Source organism: Drosophila guanche, unplaced genomic scaffold (assembly GCF_900245975.1).
Source record: "Drosophila guanche unplaced genomic scaffold, DGUA_6, whole genome shotgun sequence".
NCBI lineage: Eukaryota > Metazoa > Arthropoda > Insecta > Diptera > Drosophilidae > Drosophila > Drosophila guanche.
Genome location: NW_022995744.1, coordinates 1,341,299 through 1,363,074, shown reverse-complemented (window position 1 = coordinate 1,363,074; position 21,776 = coordinate 1,341,299). Strand labels below are relative to the sequence as shown.

General features: G+C 43.6%; 1 protein-coding gene across 1 annotated transcript in view; it reads left to right on the top strand.

The window, feature by feature from the left end:
- Positions 1–19,095, top strand: part of LOC117579449 (frizzled) — a 95,213-nt gene extending 76,118 nt beyond the window's left edge. Inside the window, exon 5 of the mRNA XM_034265338.1 lies at positions 17,196–19,095. Within this exon, the coding sequence (XP_034121229.1) occupies positions 17,196–17,728 (533 nt within the window). The 3' untranslated portion in view covers positions 17,729–19,095. The remainder of the gene's footprint in view (positions 1–17,195) is intronic.
- Positions 19,096–21,776: the final 2,681 nt, after the last annotated feature.

The following is a 21,776-nucleotide window of genomic DNA, read 5'->3' as shown; positions in this document are numbered from 1 at the left end:
GATCCAATCGGATCCCAATTTGGTGATCTGATAGATAGATAGATTCCCTACGGAATGGAGTCTTTAGTTTTCTTTTATCTTCAAAATTGTAGGTTTGTGAAGTTATCGCCCTTTTACGGGAACTGAAGGGGGCGTGGCTCATTTACATACAGAAGTCTGGATGCAAAAATTTTGTGGCTCTAGCTTTTATGGTCTCTGAGATCCAGGCGCTCAACAAGACGGACGGACAGACAGACATAGCTCAATCGACTCGGCTATTGATGCTGATCAAGAATATATATACTTTATGGGGTCGGAAACGTTTCCTTCTGGGCGTTACATACAACCGTTATTCGCACAAATACAATACAGTTTTCATCAAAACTTTCTACAGAACAACATTTTATTGCGTCTGCTTCGCGATTGTTCTTGGTCCGGAGTTTGAGCAGTGCTGCATGAGTGAACTCATAAGTATCTGCAAAATGCATCTTCTTTATTTTTACTTTTATTTAAACTTTGAAATCGAGCTACAATTAAAGCTGCAAGTTTCTCAATGTTTCCCGCACTTTTTCACAAACATATCAAAATCAGCCGACTTTGTAAGCGCGCAAAAAACATATGGTACTAGATAAAAATCTTCTTAAACCAGTTTTATTCCATCTTGATATTCATTCAAATATTTTACCCAACAAAAATTACATTAATGCCAAAAATTCGGGCTTTTTACCCATAGTGCAACGGTTAATTGTAGGACAAAGCCATGAAAATATTAATTATATTTTTGATGTTTGTGTTATTATCTGAAATATCCTCTGAAAATGTAAGTTGAAACAACTTTCAATTAATGGACTGAATTCTCACGAGTGTCCCAAAACTGTTCCCCCTGGTCATCAGTGTCTCAGGGTCTCAGGGGCTCAAACCTCTGCCCATTTCTTGCTTGGGGATGACATCAATCCCCACCCCCCCCAACTACCCAACTTGCTGCCGCTTGTGCTGAGAGCTTCCGCAGCGCTCCATTAATTTTGCAGGCACATTAACAGCTTCATTATAGCTTTTGTCAGAATTTACAGAAGAGCAAAGCTCCGAAAAGTTACTCCCCCTATGACTCTCCATATTTTGGTTGCATTCCTTTTTGCCGCGCAACTTGGGGACTGGCCTGAACATCAATCTGGCCAAAACTAATCATTTTTAATAACCAATAATTTATTTTTAATCAAATTTTAATGAAAACTTTGCCCCAACCCCTGCCTCAGCAGCGAAGTGGAAAGCAGGGGGGGCGATCAGGGGGCTAAGGCTATGAGGATGGTGGGCCGGGCATTGTGGACGAAAGATTTTGTAGGCCCTGTCATGCATAAAAATTAGAGTAGACCAGAAGCAGCCGGAGGTGGAGCCTGGGGAGGCTCAGGCGTGGCAGAGATTGAGCAGAAGATTTATTATGACCAAGATTGAGGGAATGGAAGATGGGAGGCAGCGATAGCTTCGAAGGAAGCCTCGTGCAGAATTCAAACAGCCCACCCGACAACGCCATCAAATCGGCATGGAAGGACTCCGACTTGGATGTGGACTTGGACTTGGACTTGGCAACGACATCACCATCGAGTGCAACGCCTCAGTCGCTCGGCCCCTTGCCTTAATTAATTTCCTTTTGCCGCCGTTCGGCTCCCAGTCCAGTTTGTCTGCTTCCCCCAGTTCCCCAGTTCCTCAGTGTCGCATCGCGCTGTACCTGCAAAAGGGTTACACAGCTCATTATTTTTGCCGTCTCTTTGGCGTCCCCATCTCCATCACTATTTCCAGGCCCAGGCCCAGGCCCAGATCCATCGTGGCATTCGCTGCAGATCCATCCTGCTGCTCGGCCAGCGACACTTGCAATTGTATGGGACCAGGGATTGTGCTGAGAGTGGGACTTTGACACCGCCGAGGGCCGTCCGCTGCAGCTGGGATCCAGTATAGAGCTGTATAGAGAGCTGTACTATATAGAGAGCTGTATAGTCCTGTATAGAGCTATGGCAATGGCTGTGTCAGAGTCTTAGCCATGCGATGGCTCAACAATTTGAGTATTTGTACACATAAAAGAAGCCCAAACTTGAAATAAATATTTGTATAGATACGATAGAACGATCGATATTTTAGGGTATCAACACATTCGGCTCCCGGAGCAAGCCGCCCGCAATGCTGCTTATAGAATTGTTCTTTTCAAGCTTACTCGTACTTAAAGCAACCCCTCTTGGCCTTGGCACTCACTTCCTCTCACTGCCACTGCCAAGCCTCTCTATGGCAAGCACTTTTACCCATGTTTGGTCATTCTTTTTGCGCCTCTTCTCGGTGGAGTCGACGCTCGGGATTTGCCATTTAGTTGCTTGTTCAGGCCTTTTTCTCCCGTCGTGGCATCTCAAAAATGTCGCCGGTTAACTTGCTTTCAGTTCACTTTGCCTCGCTTTAACTTTGCTTTGGTTTTGGCTTTGCCTTGGACTTTGATTGTCCTCGGTGCTGAGTGGGAGCCTCGAGCATGGAGCCTGACGGGGCTGGCCACCGTCACTTGCCGCCCACTTGCCACTGACCAAGAGAAGAAACGAAAACGAAGTAGAAGATGAAGATGATGATGACAATTATTGCCACTGCAGAGGCCTCCTTGCGGCCATCGAGTCTTCAGCTATTGTTATCAAGCCGTGTCTGGGATGGGATGGGATGAAATGTCTCTCCATCCTTTAGTCAGAAGTGTCGTCTGGCTGGGGCACTTTTTGTATTCTCAATGGAGCCCGCAGCGGAGTGAGGCAACCGCAGACTAGCAGCCACTTATAACTATTATTTTGAGCAACGTGCAGCGATGAGGCAACAATTATTTTTCCTCTGTTTTTCGCCTCTGACAGTCACAGACCCCCCGCCAGTTCGCGTTCCATTTCATTTGCCACCTCTCTCCCACTCCCAGTCTCTTCCTCCCGCCCTCCCTCTCTCGCTCTCTCTGGACAAACGTGACAAGCAATTGATTAAAAAATTAAAGACTATTCCAGAGGGAGAGGTACGGCTGCTGAGAGGCGGGAAGAAAGCTAAGCAATCAAGTGTTCCATTTCCGTTCCATCAATTCACTGCCGTGGATGCCACCGCCAGGCCACAAAAAGTCCTCGCTCCTCCCGTGTGCTCCTGTGTGTGTGCGGTCAAGATAATAATAATTTGCCAATGAGGCACATGGGAAAAGGCCAAAACATGGTTGGGTTTGGCTCTGCGCTATTGGGTAGGCCATTAGGCCATAGCCGTATAAGATGGGTATCGATGGGCAGGAGTGGAAGCTGGAGGACACATGACAGCTGCTTGAAGATGATAGACAACATTTCAAGTGGACATTGTCGTTGTCGTCTGTAACTAATTTTGTGGAAAGATAAAACAAACAAGCAGCTGCTATTCTCCGTTAATATTTTATGTACTTCGGTCTGCGAAGAGAGAGAGAGAGATTGTTCTGCAGAGGCGGGAAGGCATAGGGAGAGCCATTTCAATGGAAGTCACTAAATTATGAGCAAAGCAGAGCTCATTACAAGAAACTAATGTAAGTGAGTCAGGCATATGCTAAATTGTGGGTAAAAAGAGAGGTAACAACGAGCAGAGGAGCCAACGGAGGGTGAAGCGTCAGCAGAGACAAAGCCAGAGCGAGACCGCAGTCGCAGTCGCCCCTCCAAGTTCCAATGAAACATACAATGAGGCATAACTGGCAAAATGCGAACATGCACAAGGGGGAAGTGGGGGTGGTTAGGCTTGCCAGCACGGTGAAGCAAACAGCCATTATGGATACATGCAGCAACGGCAAACAACTTCGGCAACAACAACGAAACCATCCTGCGACAAGCAACAACGAACCGACGTTGACAACATGGCTCAAATGTCAGGCAATGGTCAACGGCTGTTCACTGAGTTATCCGGCTCTCCCTCCCTCCCTGCATCCACAGCATCTATTGTTGTTGATTGTTTTTTTTTTTCTGTTGTTGTTTGTTTGAGCTGCTGTTGCCATATGTGTCTCCCTCTCTTGGCCAACTCCGAAGGCAATGTTTTGTCAGAGGCTGCCGATTTTACATGTGTGCTCTGTCCGGAGACCAAGACCAAGACAGGGTGCGGGTGCGGTTGCTGGGGCGGGTACGGGTACGGGTACGGGTACGGGTACGGGTACGGGTACGGGTACGGGTACGGGTACGGGTATGGGCACGGGTCTTTCTCCCAGCTTCCGCTTGACAAACGTAACACAACATTTTTCGGTGAATTCGAGTCATTGATGGGGGGCGGCCTCTCAACCAAATATGTACATGCATGCATATATGTCATCTCTGTCTGTGGGTATGTGTGGGTATGTGTGTAGAGACAGGTAAGGGTCATAACTTGTTCCATAGAAGGGCATTAAGACATGGGAACATAACGCCGGAGGAGACAGCAAAGGAGGGAGTCGAAGAAATTTGCATGCACTGCGAATGCAAGGGCAGAGTCTCGACATCAGCTACTGGGAAACCCAAGTGGCATCTGCATTGGACGGTGATGTGCGATGTATAACATTGTGTATAACATCACAACATGGTGAAATATTTCCCAACAGGACAGTGGCTACCGGTCTTGGACTGCTTATGACAGTTGATTTAAAAGTGTTTCCGAAGTACCAGACTATCACTGAAAATTGTATCGAGATTTAAGTATTGTTGTAAGTGGGAAGTGATCGTTTTGGTAAACGATTGTGGAATATAAGTACAAGCTGAAATTCATTACGGCAGCCAACACATGGCCACTTTCGTTCCTCCGCACTGTCGTTTCACCTTCGTCGTGACAGCATTAAGTCCTCATATTTATGTCTTTAAAGCTCGGTTAGCAAGTTGGCTTTATGCCTTGGAATTTTTATGCCTAATGCATGCAGAGGGGCCAGACCTCCACAACGCCGAGTAAGGCCTGTTTATTAGCAATTTTCCACCCACTCTCTTTTTCCTGAGAGCGCCCACACGTGGCTCTGGCTCTTGCACAGCGGTTTGCAATATTTCTTGAGCATTTTCAAGTTATTTTTCTTTCTTTCTTGTTTTGGTTTGTCATAATTTTTGTTTATTTTCCCTGCCACCCGCCGTCTGTTTGCTGAGAAAATAAAGCCAACTGAAGGGCGAAGTGGTGGGAGCTGTGTCTGATACATACATATACATGCATGCATACATACATACATATATATGTAAATACATGTGCTATTTCTTTGGCCTAAGCACAGCTGTTTCTTCTGTCGCTTACGATTTGCTCGTACCATCCTATCCAATCCCGAACAATGGCTGACAATTTCTATTTGCCGAGGGGAAAAGCAAAGTTTTGAAAACTGTTTACTCGGTCAACATTTTAGAGAAATTGTATATTTATCCAGCTTTTTAAGCCATCTCCCCCCGCCGGCATGCTGATTTCCAAGGGGGAAAGTGGAACGCACACAAATTGATTTAACTGTCAAGTGACTTTGAAGTTGAGGGACAGACAGAGTTGACATTTCGATTATTAATCATTTTCCAAAGGAGGAACATACATATGTACATATGTATTGTATGTATGGTGAGAGATGTAGAGAGGGGAGAACAGAGACTTCGACTACTCGTATCTCCTGATGGCCATCGATGCGGGTCTTGGCGGTGGCGGTCTTAGCGATAAATTGCATAATCAGCCCCAGCCCCAGCACCAGGACAACTCTATCTGATCATAATTAAGTACATATCTTCCTCCCTCCATCACAACAAAAATCTTGCCAATTCTATCTGTTTTCGCCCATTTTCCCACTCCCCAAGCCACTTATTAACTTTTAAGCAAATGAGCCAAAAACTTTCGTGTCAAAACTATCGAGAGAATGGGACATAGATAACACCTGTTGGAAATGTTTGTGCATGGGGTTGCTGGCGAGGAAGGGGATCCAATTTACTCTGTAAGTTTTACAGCTTTGAACTTTTGTGGCTGGCAATTGTGTTAAGTGCGCTTTGATGAATTCACTTTTCTACACAAGGGTTAAAGTCACAATTGCGGTGTCAAGAGGTCAAGGAGTAACCCAATCGGGGGATAGATGTATATGTACATTAGCTCATATGTGTATATGTATGTACTTTCTTTCTACTTTCTCTAAGCAAGTTGGTTAGATAATTTCCAATTATATTCCTTGATGTCTATATTTTTGCGCCCATTCATCATTAAATCTGTAAACTTAATATTATTTCAGGTATTCTAATATATTTGCATCGGGATGGGATAACTTAAAGTGCTATTCATGTGCTTCACTCAGTCTCAACATGGCTGTAACAGAATTTCTCTTTTAGCTCTGTGAATTTCTACGAATGGCTAAAATTTCCTCGAACAACTTGCCTTCTTTTATCTCTCTTCTCCTTTACTTTACCATACTTCTGCACCCACCCGCCCTTAGACAGAGCAAAACAGCAAACACTTCAGATGTTAATTACACGTTACAGGAACAACTAACAAAAACGTGAAGGCGAAAAGGAAATCCTCAACAGTTTCAAGCGCAAAGATAGGTGCAGATGGGAAGCTAAAGGACATGGAAGGGGGAAGGATACGGACAGCTCCTCTTAAGCTTAGCTCCTCTTGAACTAATGAACCGACTAGAACCGTCTTCTCACAATTTTCCCCCCGACTTCTTTTGTCCATTTTTGGCAAGTGCCACCCTACACACATAATGAGGAAGAACCCGTCATGTGAAACAGAAACGGAAACCTCCAAAATAGATATCCAAAGGGGAAAGCAGAGGAATACCCTGAAACAACAACAGAATTGGTGGTTAAAACTCTTACTCGGGGGCTCTGTTTATACTAGTTGCGACAAAAGCAGCGTAGTGTATGGTGTGGCAGGGAGGGGCTGATCAGAGGGGATATCTCAATAGGAACTTGGTTTACATGAGAATGGGTGTGTGTATTTGTGTTTCAGTGTCTCGTTAGTTGCACATTTTGCATTTTGCTGCCATTTTTGGCGAGGATTTTGTTGTTGTGCCTTTCTCCATACTGCTATGCCCAGCCACCATCGCAATGCCATTGCCATTGCCATTGCCTTGCCTTTGTCTTGACGGCAGCGCCCTCTGGGCGGTGTAGGAGTCATCAATATTGCTTATTTCCAGTCGCTTTTTATCGTAAGAAGTCTTTTGCTAGTCCCGTGCTGATTCTTATTCTCTTTGAGCGGCCTTCTCTGGACGCAAGTTAACCTCCAAGGTATTTAAATAACGAATCTATGCCGTTCTTGGAGAGTTGGAGAGTGACTTACCTTGCATTTAATGCACCGTTACCCCCAGCTTACGCCGCCTTTACTCTGTTTTCTCTCCATCAATGCTTGTGACTCTTCTTCCGCTGCCCTCTACAGCCGAATGCATTCACGCAAAGGCATGGGATGGGAGAGAGCCTCTCCCTGCCTCACAACACAAATTGCGCTCTGTTGTTGTGGTGGTTTTTTGTGTCGGTCAGACGGTACTTATTTTTCTTCTCTTGAAGGTTCCCTGCCTTTTGCTATTGTTCCTTTTGTGCGTTGATTTATGGGTGCTCTGGCATGTGTGTGCGTGCCTGCGTGTAGCTGTGGCTGTGGGAGTGAGTGTGGAAGTGGGAGCTATGAATTGCAGTTGTCTCTCTTCGCCGTTGCTGTCTCTCCTCTCAGGAGGAGGCATGCCATTGAGTGCACCGCTCCATTCTCCCTAGCCCTCGCCCTCGCCCTTGCCATCTTTCTTGTTGCGCATACAAATTGGTTTTAGTTATTAATGGTGTGTATAATTAAGCGGGGTGCCTTTTGTTGCCAACTTTGTCTGCAGTTTGTTAGAATGTTTCTTAATAATTTGTGGGCGCACAGCTCAAGACAAGGGAAGCGGACGAGGGTGTGGGTAGAACTTGTAAATAGGGAATGAAGCGGCAAGGAAATTTCCAGTATCATTGAAATTGAATGCCTCGGAATGAAAGAGATGAAAGTTTTGTACGTGCACCACAATTCACAAAGAGCAGATTATTTATTCCATGCTGATCTGCGATAGCCAACTTTGACAACAATGTAAGTAAGGGCTCAAGTGAAAAGATACAAAACCAGTAGGGTTTTGTCACTCTCGCTGTATCTAATGATCGATTCAGATCCTTATTCGGTGATCTGATAGATATGGCTGTTCTGTGGGGCGGAAGGGGGCGTGCCTAAATTTTGTAATACACTTGTAATAGTGTAATATCATTTGAGTCTTCACACCAATTTTGGTTACATCTACATATGTATCTAAAGTATAAACTCTATAAATAAATCATTTTCCATCAGCTATTGTTCGCTTCATTTGAGAAATCCTTTAATTTGAGGGACGCGTCGCTTCACTTGGCCGCAAAAGCACTAAGCTTTTCCGCTAACCCTTTCAATTATAAAAGTGCCAAAAAACGGAATGAAAGAACAAGAGAACAGCATTGAAAGGGGGAGAAGAATAGGAGGGGCAAACATTAGGCAGCCCCAAAGCTAGCTTGTTTGTCTATCAATCAGAATTTCGGACTTCTGGCTTAACAAATTTCTTCTTTTGCAATTGAAATCTGAAACCCCTTTTCTGTTTTGGTGTACAAATCAGCGCGATAATATCGTTACAAATTCAGGAACCGCAAACAAATGGAAGAAGCCTTTTTGGGGTGGGCTTGGCAGGAGAAAGGAAGTTTGACTTTTCTTCAATATTTTCTTTCATTTGTTTAAATTCAGTGCTGTTTTTGTGTGTTTCACATCTAATGCCTTCATAAACTTTGATTTCCACCTCTTTATCCTTCTCCCTCTTCGGACACTAAGTGGTAAACAAATGTGGCCCAAGGAACTTTTAATTGAATCTACACCAGACTTTTGCTTCGCTTCTGATAAAATATTAATAAATTTTGTATAGAGGAAAACTTTGAGAGGCCTACAAGAAAGAGAGGGTGGCAGAAAGTGAGAGAGAGAGAAAGACAGACGAAAGTAAACTTGAACTTTTCTAATTTATTTTCCATATGCGTCTCTTGCCAGTGTTAATACATATTACATAATACTTGATATTTTTCTTTGAGCGGCGCTTTTCCCGTACTTCGGGCATTTTCGGGGCCTCTTGTTCTAAGTCCTTGCTTGGCCTGGCCTGGCCTGGTCTGGCCCGTGTCCTGGATGTGGTGGCAAATGTAAGCAAAAGTCTTGGGGGAAAACTCCGGGAAAAGTTTCGCAACACATACTGGTTGGTGAAAGGGGAATGGATGGTTGGTGAGCTGCAGCGGACCCTGCTTACCTAGATGAGTTCCTCGTGGGTCTCGACACCGCTGGTGTTGACTGCTGTGGCTGAAAGAGAGCTCCAAAGAGCTAAGTTGTTGGAGCCCCTTGGGGGAATGTTGTCTTATTTTGTGACTCGGTTTCGTTGCATATTTCTTGGGCCATCTTGAGGTTGCAAGCAATGATAAAGAGATTATTCTTATAAGGTGGATAGGGTACCGAAGGAATGTGAAGATTTTCTACGCAATTATTGCATTGCTTAAGTTCATGTACAATCTTATAATATCATATTATTTTACTCCAAGTCATTGTATAAGGTAACTGATATCCCAGTACCTTGATATATAACAAAGCACATATTCCCCCTATTCTCCACCGAATCAGACTTAGTTTCAAGTGTAAAAACCAAACCATGTAACAATCCTCAACAATCTCCAAGAATTCTACTAAAGTGCATCCCATTTAAAATGTTCAGGACTCTCCACTAAGGAACCTTAACTGTTTCTGGCCGTTTGCATAACCCAGTGGGAAAAGCTCGAGCCCCAAAACAATTTCATTAAATGAAATTTCGCCTAATGAACATTTCTCTGCTGCCTTTTTGCTCTCCCTGATTTTTTATGCGTGGTCGTGTCGCTGGATAATTGAGCTTAAGCTCAGCAGCAGAGAAAGGCAGAAACAGCACGCGACCAGCGGCACGAGTGGGTTAAGGGTTAAGGGTTGCGGGTTAAGGATGTGGAAAAAGGGTTTTATGGGTCATCCGCAGAAACCGCAGGCGAACGTGGGACCAAAAGGAGGAATAAGGAAACGGACTAAAAGATTTATTATGTTCTCTGTCGTGAATGGGAAATGTGAAGCAAACAAATTAAATCGTATCTCCTTTAGAGAGGATTAAATGGATACCTTGAAATTATTCGGGGCAACAATCACAGAATAAAGAAAGCATCTACATTTACCCTGAGAGCACAAGAGGATGATTTATACATGCAAGAAATCTGAAATGTAACTGACAGCAGATAGGAAAGAAATCTCTGGTATAAACGAGGAGGAACATGTGAGACGCAAAGTACGCGTCACAAATCGTATATCCGGTTCTCCGTCAGTATATCTGTACCTCAGTCTGTACAACGCCCTTTAAGCTCGCCATCGTCCCCCAGTGCACACTGCATGAGGCAGAGTGTGCGAGCGAGAAAGAATGGGCCACAAAAAGAAAGAACAACCAAAGCTTCTGGACGGGTTGGGGGTAGCCACTGCAAATTAATTTCTTCATTCTGTCTATAATACTGATACAATCTAATCCCAATTTGGTGATCTGATATATATGGTCATTCCCTACGGAATTTTTAGTTTTCTCTTATCGTTAAAATTGTGGATACAGCAGATTTTTGCCCTTTGTGGGGGCGGAAGGGGCGGGCCCAATTCTTGAAAAACAGTTACATATTTCAGTGTGATATAACAGCAGTCTGGATGCAAAATTCGGTGACTCCAGCTCTTATAGTCTCTGAAAACTAGCCGACAAACACGACTGACAGACGGACGGACGGACAGACGGACAGACAGACAGACAGGCGGACAGAGAGAGAGACATAGACTCGACTATTGATACTAATCAAGAATAAATGTAAATATACTCCTTCTGTCCTTCTGTGCGTTACATAAATCCACTTTCGGGCACAAATACAATATACCCTATTTACTCTTCGAGTACCAGGTACAGATACCCCACGCTTCATGATTTATGTCAATTGTTCTCCTCCCTGGGGAGAGTTTGAATCCATTCGCTTGCTTATGGATCCACACATCTTGAATTAACCTACAAGCACGTTTCACTTCCAATTCCATTTCCTCCTCGCCCAGTACATCAAACCACCCATAACCAAAAAACCAAAAATACCAGAACCCAAAGCAATTTCATAAATTGTAATCCTTTTTTATTGCTCCGGTACAAAAGAGAGGGCGGTGGAAAAGGTGCACGCGGAAAATGGAAAGTGAAATACACAAAACTCATTTCCGTTGCACGTTGCAGAAGAGACATCAGGTGCCGGAGTGGAGAGGGAATGAAAAGCTGTGCCTAACCTCTGAGCAAAAACAAACATAGGAGCCAGAAACAGCGACAGGAACGAACATGAGACTAACAGAAAGACCACGACAACAATTGCACAGGCACAGGCAAAGCAGAAGGTTTTTTGGGGGATGGACAAGCTCAGAGAACTTTCTCTCACTCCCTCCATGAGCTGCTTACTAATTACTTTGCCACCTCTAGCATATTACGAGAACGGGCCTAGAGAGGACGTCACACTTAATATCAAGCATATGCCCCAGGCGGAATTTAACCCCACAGCCCCAAAGCCTGTGGTTATCTACATATATACATATGTACTTATGTATGTCTAAGCTGCCAGCTGCCTGCCCCGTGCCAGCACTCTGTCCGTTTGAATATGTCGAAGAGAGAAAAGAGAGGCGAACAGAAACAAAAACGAAGTGTGATGCATGTGTTCTAGTGTGAAGCATGTAGAAACGTGAAGGAAGTGAGATCTCCTCGTCTCCTGTCTGTCGGCCACAATTTTTGCATGCTATGCTGGCTATGTGGCATTGGGGTTGGTCATTTCGATGAGCCAAATGGGAAAGGTAGCCCCACTGAGCGTGCGTATGAGACAGAGGGAGACCCGCAAAAGAGACCCTCAAATGTGGAATTTTTTCTAATAAGTGCAATTTAATGATTTTGAAATGCAAGGAGCTTCAAACCACATGGGAGGGCACACAAAATTGAATTCGTAAACCGAAACTAAGCCCACTCCGCCGACAACTATAGGGTAGACAGCACTCTCCCTACAACCACCATCATCCCTAATATATCTAGCCAAACATGTTCATTCAACAATCAGCAGCATTCCATATGTATGTAGGTTTCATGCAACACAAAACTAGCACAAAACTAAGCTTCACGCCTCGCACTCGCACACCACTAGGAGTCAAGGGTTCCTAGTGGTGTGCGAGTCCAAACATTCCACACCCCATCCACTGGTGTTTTGGTCTTCCTTCCTACTCCTGGACATGCAAATTGAAATTGTTTGCCCTGTCGGAAAGTGTGTGAACTGTATTGAACCTTGGCCGCGCCGACAGCTGCTGTTGATTCTAACAGTCGTTGCTGTCTCTGTTGCTGTGTCTGTTGCTGCTGTTGTCGACACGTAATATACATAAACTCTCAACAAATTTTGGGCACTGCCTCTGCCCCTCCTCCCGCCATCCACAACTCTCGTGCGCTTTATGTTTGATTTGCAAATATTTGGCTCTTCTATTAACGACTCCTCCCATACCTTGCTTCCAGTACACGCATCACCTCTGTGAACTTTTACTAAATATCCCACAAAATGGCATTTAATTGTAATAAAAAAATGTAGGTACATATGTATGTATATCGTGGTTGTAATTTTGTATATTTTTTTAGGCGTAGCCACAGGAGCGGAAGCTCGACTGTTGGCTCTTGGCTGTAGGATGTGCAGGGGTGTAGGCATGAGGGACGTTTGCTAATGACACTTGTCGCGTGTGCAGCTTTCATGTTGTTTTTGTCACTGCCTTTTCTGTTTTGTGTGTTTCTCTTTCCCTTCTTTTCCCTTAATTTCCATCTCTACTCTACATTGCACATTTCCATATTTAATTGCGCATCTTGATAAGAGTCCTATCCCCGTGTCCACTCTTCCTTCTACAGCACTCTACTGTTGACATTTTCAATGCAAAATTATACGACACGGCAGCTCTGGTTTTTTTTGTTTTTTTTAAATTTTGTTGTTGCTGCCCCTAGACCTGACTCTGTCCCTGTCGCGTTTTGTGCTCTGTTATTCATTAGCCTCTGCCGCTGTTGACCTCAATTTTTATTGCCTGCCACGTTTTAATGTCGCGTGTCGCAGTTTCTTCTTTTTTCCTGCCTCCATTCCCCATTTTGTTGTGCTCCCCTTTGCCATTGCTTGCTGCTGTGCAACAGGTTTTTAAACCTTGGATTTGCCAAAGGTTTTTTTTCCGCCTAACAATTGGCAAATAACTTAATTGAGACATTTAAATGTGCGGAAAGTGTAAAAGAGCAACGAGAACATAATGGAATTTACGTGATAACGGATGCACTAGATGAACTCACAAAAAAAAAACAAACAAAAAATCATTTCTTAAGTTTCCTATTAGATACATTTTAGCCAGTACATTTTCTGCAAATTATCAAATAGTAAAACCTCACAAATTGCATAATAGACATAATCTAACCTCCCTTTGCCGTCTGCTATCAATCCCTTTTCAACTCTGCTCTAACCACCACCAGTCATTACGAATGAAAAGTTTATGACTCTGTTGTCAAAATGTTTATCTAACACTTGAGAAGCGTTGCCCATAAAATGATAGAAAAAGAAACGCATTATGAGCGCCAATAAACTTTTATTGAGATGGAATTCTCGTTACTACTCGTAAAAAGACGGGCCCCGCCGGTAGCCGGTAGGATGGATGGGTCAACGGACACATCGAACAAATAGCAGATGTGCTCCACGATGTGCTCATACCTAGAGGGTAGGAGTAGTAGAAGCAGCACATATGTATACATGTACATACGTACATATGCGTATAGTGTGGTCGACAATTGTTTTATAATTATTTTATCATGACCAAAGGGACGAGCAGCGACTTAGCGAAAATGTGGGATATAAGTAAAGTATCAAAAATACCCTATAAACACGCCTTCGTCTCTTTAGAATCTTGACTGATGATCGTATACTGAAAGCTATGCTGGTTACAAATGTAAATCTTCTGAAGGCAAATATCGCCAGCAAAACAAAGCCAGTCCGTCCGCTGTACCTCAAGTGTTGGATTCTCAGTGAGCAGCCCAGCAGGCCCTGCCAGCGTCCATGGTGTAGTGGGTAGCATAAAAGGAAAATTGCTTAATTTATGTGTCATTTATCTAAATGGAGCAACCGAGCAAGAGCAGGGTAAATGAAAGAAAAATGAAACAGCAACGCAGACGAACCCAATGACTGTCACAGTCTACACATATGTACATGTGTATGTATGTACATATATTCTTTTTATAAAGCTCGCGATAAGCGACTAGCGACTAGCGACTGACAGTGAGTGCAATGCAACGCCGTGGAGAGGAGTGGTGTTGCGGTGGGGAGGAGTCGGAACTTTTGTGCCAGTGTTGTCGTGGTGCCAGAGTAATTAAAAATCTTCAGTCATGTTGTTGTTGCCGGCGACAAATAATCGTCGACAGCAGCTCAGGCGACAGAGAAACACAAAGCGTGAGGGCAAAAGCAAAAAGAAGCGGAGAGAAGGAACATGCGATTAAAATTGTAAATGACAGTTGACAGTTTCATCATCAGCATGTGTGTGTGTGTGTGCAAGAAATTTACATACATACATAGATATGAAACGAGATAACCGCATGTATGTATGTATGCATGTAAGCTGGACACAGAGACATGCTGGGGTAACATGAACAGGAACTCCGGAGCAGGTGAAATGTCATATGAAATTGACTTTACATCAGACTGAAAAGCCGTAGCTGGTGGCATTTGCTGCAACATTGGAGGGTTAATCTGAATCTAGTATGAACTGATCTCGAGGATCATGCATACGGCATAGTGGTATCGACTCCAGCAATTCAAGGGAATGGAATGCGAAAAAGTGTCACCCCGGCCAGCCGCAACAAAGAGATGCCACTCTCCTTCGAGAGTTCATTACCTCACCAAGGTCCGTTTGTGGACCCCCACCCCATGGTTGACTAAGCACAAAGCTCTGGCTTTGTTGTGCCGTAAGCCGTGTCTGAAGCGGATACACATGCACACACACTGTACATTCTCGCAAGTATTTGCCCAGCAGATTAACACCTTGCGGAGTGGACAAAGAGCAGCATCAAGAGCACACCAACCTTATTTCTGCGTTCACTCCGTCGTCTCTCTGCTGTGGATACAGACTCATAATCAAATGCAATGTGGCATTGGCTAAAAATGGAATTTTGCTGTCTGCACTTCATCAGAGGTGCAGGGAAACGGCTGGGGAGACCTAGAAGGTAAAGCAGGACAGACTGTCTGACTGACAGACAGATGAAAAAGTCAGCTCACCCTCTGCCTGCGCCTCTCTGTTGCAGCAGGAACGGAACCCGTTTACCTGCTCAGGGCAACATGCATTCCTCATGCCACACGAAACAATTGACATGCATTGTTGGTGTTTTCTGTTACTGCTCTTCTGCTCAAGATTCTGCTGCTGATGCTCCTCAGGCTCTGCCCCTCCATGGCAGCCACAGAACTGTCACAGCAACCATCTTCCCTCTCTCTTACTCCCTTTTGAGCTCAATTCCATTTTCTAAATGAATTTCAAATAAATGGGCAGAAAACGGAAACTGGTTTTCACTGGCTGCACTAAGGATACGAAAATAACTTGTTCTCTCTGGCCCGCATCTGCGATCTGCTCTGCATTTATCAAGTCCCGATCGGCCGAATCTGTCCCTGGCCCAGGCCGGTTTCCCTGCCTTGTATTTCATTTAATTTCATTTCATTTCAATTGGATTCCCTTTCGTATTCCTATTCTAAAGCTTCGGTATAAGTTTAGATCCTTATCCGAAGGGAAACTTAAAATGTAACTGGGACTTTAGGAAGCCAGCATGAGGCAGGTGGCTTTTCATATCGGATTTCGGAGTCGGATGCAGAATCGGAATCATGTTCGTAGACAGCTGAGCTGTACATTGAGCTATAAAAATTTTATTTATTTTATGTGTAGTAGATCTTCGCTGGAAACATCTTTTACCGGTTCCCCTCCGTCGCCGATGTCAGTTTTGTTGGGTCTTTCAATCGGGCAAGTGGCGGACTGCCCGCTGTTATTTATTGTATGCGTTTATCTGCATTTTCCCGGCTCTCAACTTGCTTAATTCGCAGCGCATCCCAGCCGTCGTCCCCTCTTTCCCTCCTTGCAACCTTCTTCGAACAGTCTCTGTGCATTGTCAGCACGACATGACTTTTATGGTATAAAGTTATAAAGCTTCAGCCTGCTACCAATAGACATACTCATAGATAACTTCAAAGGCATGCGATTTGTAAGGCGCCATCTGGCGTCGGGAATGTGCATTCAATTGCCATAAATGTCAGGCTCGGATGAGATAGCTTATGGTTTACGTAACAAGCGCGTCTATAAAGCCAGGACTATAGTGTTTCTCTAGAGATGCCATCTGTTGAGCCCAATCGGCTGGAAGCTTCTTAAAAATACACGAACTGTTCGTATCATCAGTCAATCAAAAAAAAAATAACACAGCAAATAGTATATGAAGCGCATTAGCTGAAAGTATTTACAACTCAACGAGCCGTCAAAAATATGTGTGTGGCAAGAGCCTGGAAAACGCGACAAGTTTCTCAGGAAAAGTAAAAACCAAAATTAACATGTCAGAAAGAGGCGTTAAGAGAAACCGAGGAGCACCAACGAGGGGCTAATCAATAATTTATTAGCGGAAATATGCCACACCGAACAAATGACGGATTTGGCGGAGCTGAATGTCTGTGGGGGCAGGGCAGGTGTGAGGCAAGGGATATTGTAACATGTTTATAAATAACGCTAATGAGGCTGGGGACTGGCCGGAGACAGAGGGAGAGCGTTGGGGCACACAATGAGCGGTTGCCCCGCTTGTGAATTGTTTAAACAAGCGAAGCGGCGCATTTGCTTTGAACTACGCTCGGTTGGGTGGGGGGTGGGGACATGGTTTGGGGGAGCTGAACACAGCCTTCGCTGGGTAAATATTTACACCGAAAGAGGTACATAAAATGGATATCTACCCCTGCACCTCTGTCGAAACTTTTATTTAACTGTTGACACCAAATATCGGCTGACATCGCGAATGGCCAACTAGGAAGATTAGCTGAAAAGATAATTTGGGATAGGGGATAGCTTTTTGCGAAGATAATTTTAGATTCCATTCTTTGTTGTAATAATGTTTGATTTCGTGTCTTACATGTATTTAATTCATTCTTTCTATCTTCTCTTTTCAGGCGACATTCTCTCGGGCGTTTGCTTTGTCGGACAGCTGGACACCCACTCGCTTGGCGCCTTCCTCATCCTACCCCTGTGCATATACCTTTCGATCGGGGCGCTCTTTCTCTTGGCCGGCTTCATTTCGCTATTCCGCATTCGGACCGTGATGAAGACGGACGGCAAGCGAACGGACAAGCTGGAGCGGCTGATGCTGAGGATAGGCTTCTTTTCGGGGCTCTTCATACTGCCCGCCGTGGGCCTGTTGGGTTGCCTGTTCTACGAGTACTACAACTTTGACGAGTGGATGATACAGTGGCATCGTGACATATGCAAGCCCTTCTCCATACCCTGTCCGTCAGCTAGGGCGCCGGGCACGCCCGAAGCCCGGCCCATTTTCCAGATCTTCATGGTGAAGTATCTGTGCTCGATGCTCGTCGGAGTCACCTCCAGCGTATGGCTGTACTCCAGCAAGACCATGGTAAGCTGGCGCAACTTCGTTGAGCGGCTGCAGGGCAAGGAGCCGCGGACGCGGGCCCAGGCGTATGTCTAGTATGAGACGGGCGCAGCGGGCACCGGAGCTGGACCCAATGGCACGGCTGCGGCGGATCCCGAGGCGGCTAACGAAAGTTACTTAGTGTTTAGCACATAGATCCCCCATCAAGCAGACTCAGACCCAAAATGTAACCACAAATGCAGTCGTAGTTCGTAGTACTCGTAGCTTGTATAAAATTCATCTCCCCCCCTCACACTGATCATGGAAAACAAAAGTTGACCCCAGCGCCTAGGCTATTGTTTGAATTGTCTTAGTTGATACGAAAGCAAGCTTGTTGAACCAAAATTATTCATTAAGTTGAGACTCTAGCTCTAAGTCTAGTTAGGATTTCCTCGCTTTCATTGCCGTATACGAGTTTTGATTCTGATCTTTCATCGTTGGGCGCATTAGGGATTAAGTTCGGTTTTTTATTTGTGAAAGCTTTAAATGTACCCTATCATTAAAGAGCATATGTATATGTATACATGGATATATTTAGGATATAAGCTGTGACGATATTGATATAAATGTTAGAATTTAGAGATAAGAGATGTGAGCAACTCGGAGTAGTCAAAGGACGCTTACTCTCCATAGGGACACAAACCACAGGCCACAAACCACACCCAAAACGACTACTTGATGTCGACTGCTCACATCGCTGGAAATGTTTCTTTTATGTATAAAGGGAAACCATGCGCAGTTTGAATGTATTATGTAGTAGCAATAAATGTCCTCCATGTGCTAAACCTAATGCAAATACGATTATTATAATGATACATTAACTCTCTAACTGGAACGTAACCCTACTGTAACTGTAACTTTAACTGTAGTTGTATATATGTATGTTGAGCTAATTAATTCTAAATGCGTACCAGAATATGTACTTTTAAATTCATTTTTTGAAATGACGTTGTAGTCATAGCACTTAAGTGAACAAACAACGCGGAAACACGCAAAAATGTGTTGCCACTATGGACATTTTTACTCCTCTCCACCAAACCCCACCACAGGACGCACCCTAAACTAAATAAGAATTGACACTGCCATTTAAATATTTTAGACAGAGTGGCAGCCAATGCAGAAGCAACAGCCAGCTCTGGCATCGGCCAGACCGTTGATTCGCATTTTGTTTTAGCGCATTTGTATTGAATGGAATTTGACTGGCTATATTACGAGCATAGGAGTCGAAGGCTTGTGTAGCACCCAAGCTGGCTGATGGAAGCGCATTTTAATTATAGCCATTATCGATAGTCGGTGTAACATAGCAAACGAACAATTATAAGTGTATAAATATAGCATACAGAATCCCTGGAAGCATCATAGAAAACAAACGCCAACAAAAAATGCTAAAATAAAACTTTATTTTATTGTTAAAGACTGAAAAATTAACTGAGTGTTTACAATTCCAATGGGCTCGGCAGAAGACTTCTGTCAACAGAAAGAAGCATAACCGGTAAGAGAAAGATTGTAAACCATTTCAAATCAAAATTTTGATGGTCCTTTATCAATCTTCACTGTGATACTCTGACATTTATCAGTCCGGTCTAATGTGTTAGGTTCTTTAGCAACTCATCAGCTAGAGAGTCCTACCCGAAATAAACCTTCGCTATGTGCGAGTCGAAAAACAGATCTTTAGAAACCTCTACATTTGTATTTATGTATATATATATACAGTTAACAATCTTGTATCTTAATAGATCTTTCGTAAAGGAAGTATATTAAGTGGCGGAAAAAATAATATAAACAGGTGCATTCAAATTTGAATCCAAATATTTCGAATCTGATCAAATTGACTTTAGTTTCATGTGACAACAACACATTTCTTTTGACTGGAAGAAATAAATGCACCGTTGCGACATTGGTACTCAATGGATCTGGATCTCATTATCGTAAGCAGGTACTACTTACGGTACTTCCTACTACTAAAGCTATGTGTAATTTTTAATCGACTTAAAGCAACCTGATTTAACTAACCGGTGCATTGAGATCGTTTTTCATATTTTCCGAAGAGAGAGAGAAAATTGTTTTGATTTTCCTGTTATCCTGTATACTATGGGAGGCAAGTGTGAATTCTAAGACCTCCCGGCGGTTCTTAATGAGAAACGTGGGTTCGTTTCCCCGGTTTAAGATGACCATCGTGGTGGTCAGTAGAATAGGTACTAAATAGGTAGCTGAATAGGTACACTGGCAGTGGTGCGCGTTGACATCGCACCCCATAAGCAGGCCGATGTCACTCATCCCGCAGTCTGCGATAAGGGCACGTAGGGTCGTGTGCGGAGGGGTCTGGTTGGTCATCTGTCTGGACGTTGATATGCAATGATTGCACCATAAAGGGGCCCCGTGCGAAACCTCCTCCCGCCCAACCGACCGAGGGGCACTGCCACCATACGCACAAGAATACGCAAAAATAAAATAAACGAGAAGGGACGTGTGAGACGCTTCTTACGCGTCACAACTCTTATACCCGGCACTCAGTACTATTTCTGTACCTTAGCGGTTATTTGTCAAATTTTACATTTTTTTTTCATGTGTCATTTACACCTACAACACTTCTCACGCCAACACGCTCCTTTAGCTCAACCCCCTTCTCTTGAGCCAAACACTGCAGAGTCATGGCAGAGGCAGAGATGAGGCAGAGGCAGCTGCCGCACACTGCGCAAAGCAGAGTGTGAATGAGAGAATGTACAAAAAAAAAAATATAAGCTTCGGGACGGGGTTGATTAAGCCACTGCAAATTAATTTCTTCATTTTGGCTATAATAATGGTCCAATCGGATCCCAATGTGGTGATCTGATAGATATGGTCATTCCCTTCGGAATTTAGTTTTAGTTTTCTTTTATCTTCAAAATTGTTTTGAAGGTTAGGAGGTTTTCTCCCTTTTGAGGGGGCGGAAGGGGCCGGGCTCATTTTTTAAATACAGAAATTTTGAGAAATTGACACTGATAAAAAATATATATACTTTATGGGGTCGGAAACGTTTCCATCTGTGCGTTACATTCAACCGTTATTCCGCACAAATACAATATACCCTATTTACTCTTCGAGTACCGGGTATAATGATGTGCCCCATATATGACGAGCATATCCTCAGTGAACTCTCCTGTTTCAGCTACGTTTTGCTTATATTCTTGAGTCCTTAGACCGGATACACTATTTCCAAGGATCCAGGGCTTCTGCTGAATGAGGACTATATCAGCTCCACCCTTGGCTGGTTGCACACCTGCAGGATCTTCAGGATCTTCTGCGGTGGCTCGGGCTTTAATGTATTTTTTGTTTGTGTCATTATTTTAATGCGTCTTTAATTTTCTGATTGCTGAATAGCAGGATGGAATAGATATTTTTAAGGTTCTGTTGGAGCGATTAAAATTAAATTACTAACAACCAACCATTGAGTCAATCAAATATATTTTGAAAGTTCAAACACGTTTTAAAAGATTTTTAATCACAATTAAGCATTTAAGTACATTTCATTCTTATTTTAATTTCAAAATAAATACGTCCTGAATGGGATCTAGTTTGTATGGGGGCAAGTGGTCCAAGATACTAAATGTTGTTTTTTTTTTCGAAATTATTCTTTGTTCTAACGAACATTCGTGTAGATTTGAAGAGATACTTTTAGGACTAATGTTAAAATATTCGACTCTTTCAACAAAGTGCAGTGGCAAATTTTGTTAAATTTTGGACGGCGCAACATTAAAGGTCTAGCTTTTCGGTTATACATAAGTATGTTTGTATGTCTGAATGTATTGCGGCTTAAACTATAGCTATCTAGAAATGTAGATTGGAACGTATTATCTCAACTACATTTTGGCCAGAAGAAATGTGCTTAGATTAAATATGTTCTACAACTAAACATTTACAATTACAGCAATTATACTATGTACATATGTATTAAATATGAAATATTTTTCAGCACGAGTTTTAGCTTCCCTCTTCTAAAGATTTCCCATTAGAAGCGACTAACATATGTTCATACGTTCGGACAGACAATCTATGGACACAAAAGCAGCTGGAAATTCAATCATAACTTGCCAACACCCATCCAGCGGCTCCCAGCCGCTCTCCT